General features: G+C 42.9%; 1 protein-coding gene across 1 annotated transcript; it reads left to right on the top strand.

Annotated features, from left to right (window-relative positions):
• The first annotated feature begins 944 nt into the window (after positions 1-944).
• On the top strand, positions 945-7,386 carry mgst1.2 (microsomal glutathione S-transferase 1.2). The gene is made up of 4 exons (XM_059510993.1): positions 945-1,104; positions 6,464-6,593; positions 6,855-6,952; positions 7,027-7,386. Exons 2-4 carry the CDS (start codon positions 6,477-6,479, stop codon positions 7,271-7,273), a joined length of 462 nt encoding a protein of 153 aa, XP_059366976.1. The 5' UTR covers positions 945-1,104; positions 6,464-6,476; the 3' UTR covers positions 7,274-7,386.

Below are 7,386 nucleotides of genomic sequence, written 5' to 3'. Positions count from 1 at the left end.
CTAGCATCATACCAGCACTTTAATTTCTAGAAGTGTTTTGATAGTACTTAGGTTTAGATGTATGAAACAAATAACTTCAAAGCTTGAAAACACTTTAATTTTAAATTGAAATAAAACTTCCCACAGACCTTATTTTATTTAGATATTGTATTAAGATCCATCTCAGTAAAGTGGAAGGAATAAGAAAACATTTTAAACTGTAATTGCAACTTGTTATTTTTCTCAAGAACTGCTACAAACTCAGAATACAGACTCAGAATTGAGATAAACTCAAAATTCTGACTTCCTTAATTCTGTTTTCTCAAACTTTTTATTTTTATTTTTTTACAGTTCTTTCTTTTTCCTCTTAATTCTGAGTTTATATCTCACTTTCTTTTGTTTGTTTTCTGCCATGAATTAAAAAAATAAAAAGTATATTTGTGAGTTTTTATCCCACAATTTTTTTTCTTTTCTTTCTTTTTTCAGTTTGTCAGAATTGCAGGACAAAGAAAGGTCTGAATTGTGAGCTATGAGCTCAGAACAGTGAGATGAAAAGTAGGCATTTGTTACTATTTTATTTAAATTGTTAATCCTGTGGCTGAAACAGTCTCCCATAAAGTGAATCCGTATAAAAGTGGTCATAAAAGTATGTTGTGGTTTCGTGGGGAATAAAACGTTCTTATAGTGTTACAGTGACTCACAGAAGCACACTTTAACGACTAAGGTAAAAAGCAGAGATGATTTTCAAGATAAACTGTGGGTTAACGTGGAAAATATTTAGCAAACCCCCATCCTTGTTACATAACGTGACAAACAGGCTTAGGAAGTCACCATAAAATGCAAGCTTGTACTTGGAATCAGCAGTTATGTTTGATTTGGCTGGAAGACATTCCTGTAGATCCAAATAAACTAGGATTAATCATTGATCCACAAGACTCCAAAGTAACATGTTAACGTTACATTACTATAAGAAAAGAAAACAGTCTTGGCTAGAAAGGAGCAACGGGCTGGCTCTGGTCCAAGTAGGCTGTCCATTCGTGAACTTACGCAATAACTAAGTTCGACTATTTCAGATTTCAAAGCAGCACTGACAAGCACTTGTCATTCGCAAGAATCGCCACCCAGGTAAGCGGAGCAACATTTCTCGTTCTCCTATGTATAACTTGTAGAGAGTGAAACAAGCTCCAAATATAAATACTGTCAACATTTGGTCTAAACTGCACGCTGTAGTATGACCCTCGGGATGCCCCGTACCTGGGGCTGTAGAAATGTATCTGTGGGTAGTCATGGAAACAGTTCAGTAAATATGCCAGCAGGCTAAAGACATGCCGTTGTCTGTGTTCATTCATTTATGTACAAATTACGACATGGTGTCAGAAGTGTTTAATGTTAAAACCAACTCAGCCTTCGACATGAAAGTATAGTCGACAGTATAAGAGACTTTTCAAGGAAATCACCGCTATTTGGAGTTAAATCAACCCGCCAGCTCAAGTAACGTTAAGATGTCCAGAGAAGAGAGAGAACGCGCGGGACCATCCTCTGCAGCTTACACCGCTGGAGATGCATTTCGCATTAGCCCTCCGGAGAAGTTTGACTGCAGAGACATCCAAAATTGGCCCAAATGGATTAGACGTTTCGAAAGGTACAGAGTAGCGTCGGGTTTGGATAAAAAGGATGAGGCATTCCAGGTGAACACATTGATATATTCCATGGGAGATGAAGCAGAGGACATCTTACATGCGTCGGCGATAGAAGAAATAGACAAGGTAATCTACGAGAAAGTAAAAGACTGTTTTGATAAACATTTCATTGGAGAACACAACGTCATTTTCGAGAGGGCCAGGTTTAACATGCGAAAACAAGAGCCGGGGGAAACGGCTGAATGCTTTGTTACTGCAGTTCACAAATTGGCGGAATACTGCAAGTTCGGGACTCTCAAAGATGAACTGATACGTGATCGCATAGTAGTGGGCATAAGAGACATTAGACTTTCCGAAAAGCTACAGTTAGATTCAAATCTGACTCTGTCTAAAGCTACGAACTTAGTAAGACAAAGTGAAACTGTAAAACAGCAGCAAGTGGTGCTGCGCGGCGCGGGAAATCACGCACACACCGGGCCCAGTGATGAAATGCACGCGCTTTCGCCGGCTCGAAGGAAAGAGTGGAATTCCGGACGAAAAACAAAATACAATGCTACTGGAACATCAGGGATGTGCCATAAATGTGGGAGAGTGCCATTTCATAGCTGGAAGGATTGCCCGGCCAAGGAGGCTGAATGCAGGAAATGTCACAGAAGAGGACACTTTGCTGCTGTCTGCAAATCCAAGCAGCCTGTGCATGAGATGGCAGATGAGGAGGAGCAACTCTACCAGGACAGTCTTTTCCTGGGTGAGGTGAAGGCAGATGGTGCTGGTTGGTACTCAGACATCAAAATAAATGGGGAAGTTGTTTCTTTTAAATTAGACACAGGAGCAGCAGTGACCGCAATACCCACAAAATTATATAAGTGTAGTAGAGATGGTCCTCTAATGCACACCTCAAAACGACTGTATGGCCCAAATAACAAGATACTGCCTGTGGTAGGACAGATACAGAGTAGACTAGAAAGTAAAGCTAAAAAGGCCACTCAGTCTGTATTTGTCATTGATAACCTAGCCAGGCCACTGCTGGGCTTACCAGCACTTACAGAACTGCACCTCATTGAGCGATTGGATGCAGTTGACGAACAGGGTGAGAACGCAGATTCAGGGGAGGTCTTCAAAAAGAGGTTTCCAAAGGTGTTCAGTGGATTAGGGAGACTTGAAGGTGATTACCAAATCCGCCTGAATGAGGACGCCATCCCTTATGCTCTGACCACTCCTCGCCGCGTACCAATCCCCTTAACTGACAAAGTCAAAGAAGAGCTGCAAAGGATGGAGGAGATGGGGGTCATCTCAAAGATAGAGAAACCCACTGATTGGTGTGCAGGAATAGTAGTGGTCCCAAAATCCAATGGTAAAATAAGAATCTGCGTCGACCTGACCAAACTCAATGAGGGAGTGTGCAGAGAAAGACACATATTACCCTCAGTGGACCAATCATTAGCTCAGCTGAATGGCGCACTGGTGTTCACAAAACTGGATGCACGTTGTGGGTTTTGGCAGATACCCTTAGCACAGGAGAGCAGGGAGCTCACAACATTTATCACCCCCTTTGGCCGATTTTGTTTTAATGTTCTGCCTTTCGGAATTAACTCAGGGCCAGAACACTTCCAGAGACGCATGTCCCAGCTCTTAGAGGGGCTAAGTGGAGTGATATGCCATGCAGATGATATCCTCATATGTGGAGAGAATAGGGCCCAACACGATGAACGTCTCACAGCTGTTTTGACACGTCTCCAGGAGGCGGGTCTAACACTAAATGAAAAGTGCACCTTTGCACAGCCCGAAGTCCTGTTTGTGGGGCATAAAATCAGGGCGGGAGCCATTGAACCTGACCCCGGGAAAATCAAAGCTATCACCAATATGCCCATCCCACAGAATACAGCAGATGTTAGGCGTTTTTTGGGGATGGTTACATACATAGCAAAGTTTATCCCTCAGTTTGCAGATACCACCAAACCACTCAGAGATTTGCTGTCGAAGAACAATGAGTGGTCTTGGGGCCACATGCAACAGACATCATTCGAAAACCTCAAAAAGGAGCTGGCATCACAGAGAGTGTTGGCTCAGTACAGACCACAAGCAAAAACAAAAGTGTCTGCAGACGCATCATCCTTTGGCCTGGGGGCTGTCCTTATGCAGAGACAAGATAACATGGAGTGGCGCCCGATCGCTTATATCTCTCGAAGCCTTTCTGAAACGGAGCAACGTTATGCCCAGGTTGAAAAGGAGGCATTGGCCGTCACCTGGGCATGTGAAAGGTTAAGTTCATACCTCATAGGCCTACCATTCACGATAGAGACAGACCATAAACCACTACTGGCCTTGTTGGGGACAAAAGCGCTGGATGACTTACCTCCCAGAGTTCAGCGATTCCGTCTCAGACTGCTGAGGTTCACGTACAAGATAATTTACGTGCCAGGGAAGGCTCTCATCACAGCAGATGCACTCTCCAGGGCCCCGGTGAGACGGCCACTGACTGAAGAAGAGGCACAACTGGAAGGGGAAGTGCAGGTCTTCATTAATATGATACGCGAAACCTTACCTGCATCCCAGTCTAAACTTCAACAGATAGCTGAGCACCAACAGCGGGATTCTATCTGTAGCCAGCTGAGGTCACAGTGTAAGAGAGGGTGGCCACGGCAAGAAGAGCTGTCCCAGCAACTGAAACCCTATTGGGTACACCACAGTGAGCTACACATGAATGGTGACCTTCTGATGAAAGGGCAACGGATTGTTATACCAGAGACATTACAGAAGGAAATGCTGGCCAGACTACATGAGGGACATATGGGGACAACCAAATGCAGGCTGAGGGCCCATCAGTCAGTGTGGTGGCTGGGACTGGGTGCTCAGATCACAAGAATGGTGGCCCAATGTGAGGTGTGTGCTAAAAACCAAACACTTCACCCAGAACCAATGATACCCTCAGAGCTGCCACAGCGGCCCTGGCTAAAAGTTGGAGCTGATATGTTTTATTGGGAAAATGACTCTTACTTATTGTTGGTAGATTACTATTCTCGATACATTGAAGTAATTAAAACCCCAATAACCACATCAGCAGGAGTTATCAATGGCTTTAAATCAATTTTTGCTAGACATGGGGTTCCTGAAGTACTAATAACTGACAATGGCCCTCAGTTTTCTTCGGGCACTTTCTCAACATTTGCCATGGACTATGATTTCAGACATGTGACCAGCAGCCCATACTTTGCACAGAGCAATGGAGAGGCAGAGAGGGCGGTGAAGACTGTCAAGGGCCTAATGAAGAAAAATGCTGCTGACCCATACAGGGCTCTGTTGGCCTACAGAGTCACACCGCTGCATCACGGACCATCGCCAGCAGAACTCCTGATGGGCAGGAGACTGCGCTCACCGTTGCCAGTCTCACCTGTTCAACTCAAACCTAAATGGCCAAACAAGAAGGCCTTTGCAGACAAGGACAAACAACTGAAACACACACAGACAGTTGACTTTAATCACAGACACAAAGCTACTGTGAGACCAGAGCTAAAAGCAGGTCAGCGAGTCTGGATCACAAATACAAAAGAATCGGCCACAGTGATAAAAAAAGCAGACACTCCCCGCTCATATGTAGTGGAAACGGACTCAGAAGAGGTGAGGAGAAACAAAGCACACCTCAGACCCCTCCCAGAGATACAAGCCCCACCAGCGGTGGAGGATGCGGAACAGGCAGCAGGGCCAGAAGAAGGGGAAGGGGAGGGGGGGAGGATACAGAGGGCCCACCCAAGGAGAGAGGTGAAAGCCCCAGAGTGGCTTAAAGACTTTGTAACATAGTATTCAGCACCTAGAATTAAGCATAATAGACAGTGTTATGTTTATGTTTAATCTGTCGGATATCTTTGGTTCAAGTTTAATAGTTCCAACAGACTAGGTGACCTACAGTTAAGGCAGTTCGGCCAGTGTGAACATTTATTTAAGGTTTTATCCTATTTTGGGAGAAAGGGAGATGTAGTATGACCCTCGGGATGCCCCGTACCTGGGGCTGTAGAAATGTATCTGTGGGTAGTCATGGAAACAGTTCAGTAAATATGCCAGCAGGCTAAAGACATGCCGTTGTCTGTGTTCATTCATTTATGTACAAATTACGACACACGCGACGCGAACTGAACTCGAATAGCAATTATATCATAAACTAAACTGTGTGCAATCTACAGTAGAGTAGTTACGCGCAATTGCTGTGTAAACAGGTTCAATGTAAACTGCACGTCGATTTTAAAATAACTTTAAACTATTGCACCGTTACTGACTTGGTTCGGTTAAGGTATGGATATATGATCTTGATATAATACAGTGGCATTTCCTCAAGCATACAGTTTGGTTCAATAATTGCGACATCCACATTGTGAACGAATCGTTCGTTTGAGTCGGATCTTTTGAATGAATCAGTTGAACCGTTTCACAAAACGACTAGGCCTAATTGTGCCGAATCTGATGAACAAGTTTAAAAACAGCAAAAAAACAAAAAACTTGACTGTATGACATTTTTCAGCATACAAACAAATCAGTCTCAGTAAACTGTGTGTTGTAAAACACAAAGTAAATACTTGATGGTGTAAAGGAACTGGTGAACTGTTTTATGAAAGAACAGTTTTACAGAAATTCAGAGTTCCTCTGGTCGATACTAGGCCTATTATTCATGACTATACTATAAGTATATCATACTATAAGTTCAAGATTTTATGGTAGAAAGTATTATTAGGCTACAGTGAATAAAAGATAATATTTTTTCTGCCTAAAAATAGGCCATTTTCATGTTTTAAGATATTTCTTGTTATTGCCCTTCTTTGCTGTTGTTCTGTAATGTTCTTTGTCCTTGATAGGAAATTTAGCAAAATGGATAACCTGATGAACAATGATGTGTTCCTGGCCTTCTCCACATATGCCACTATTGTAGTCCTCAAAATGATGTTCATGGCCCCTCTGACTGGATACTTCAGGATAACCAGAAAGGTGCAACTGGTTTAGAAATGTCAGTTTTATACAAATTACAACAAAGAAGTGACAAAAGACTGATTCATTCTGCATAATGTTAAAATTAACTTACTTGCCCATTAAAATGAAGGCAAAAATATATGTAGCCTACATAATGTAGAGCTTGTCTTTTAAAGCCAGTTATTTTTGTAAGTACTCCCGTTTTCTAAAAGGCAAGGTTTTATATTATTGCTCCTCTGTATTTAGCTTATATTTAATGTCTTTCTGTTCATCATACAGGCTTTTTCAAACTGGGAGGACACTGCGATGGGCAAAAAAGATCCAGAGGACAGAAAGAAGATGCTCCAGACCAATCCTGATGTTGAACGTGTGCGAAGGTAATAGCAATGTTCTCGTCTATCCTCATTTAACCAGTTAAGTGGGAGTATTCTCAGTGATTTTTGAATTACAGATGCCATCAAAATGACCTGGAGAACATCATTCCCTTTGTGGTGATTGGTCTTCTGTATGCATTCACGGGGCCGGATCTATCCACTGCTCTGCTGCACTTCCGAGTCTTTGTGGGTTCACGTTTCATCCACACTGTATCTTACATTTTGGCTTTGCCCCAGCCCAGCAGAGGTCTGTCCTGGATAGTGGGAATGATCACAACTTTCTCAATGGCCTACAGGGTGCTCAACACAGCACTGCTTCTCTAAAGACACTGTAGCACTGCAGAACGGGAGACGCCTGGCTGTTTTATATCATTTACTGTCCCTGGTGTTATCTTTTCTAATGTAATTCATAATAAAATCTGTCAAAATGTCACCAG

Source organism: Carassius carassius, chromosome 26 (genome assembly GCF_963082965.1).
Source record: "Carassius carassius chromosome 26, fCarCar2.1, whole genome shotgun sequence".
Classification (NCBI taxonomy): Eukaryota; Metazoa; Chordata; class Actinopteri; order Cypriniformes; family Cyprinidae; genus Carassius; species Carassius carassius.
The sequence above is the reverse complement of the archived record's forward strand: the minus strand, read 5'-3'. Positions and strand labels throughout refer to the sequence as shown.

Excerpts from the sequence above, each read along its gene's own strand:
- mgst1.2 (XM_059510993.1), top strand. The coding sequence starts at position 6,477 with ATGGATAACCTGATGAACAATGATGTGTTCCTGGCCTTCTCCACATAT. Across the intron at positions 6,594-6,854 it reads ACTTCAGGATAACCAGAAAG|GCTTTTTCAAACTGGGAGGA; the intron begins GTGCAACTGGTT and ends TTCATCATACAG. Across the intron at positions 6,953-7,026 it reads GATGTTGAACGTGTGCGAAG|ATGCCATCAAAATGACCTGG; the intron begins GTAATAGCAATG and ends TTTGAATTACAG.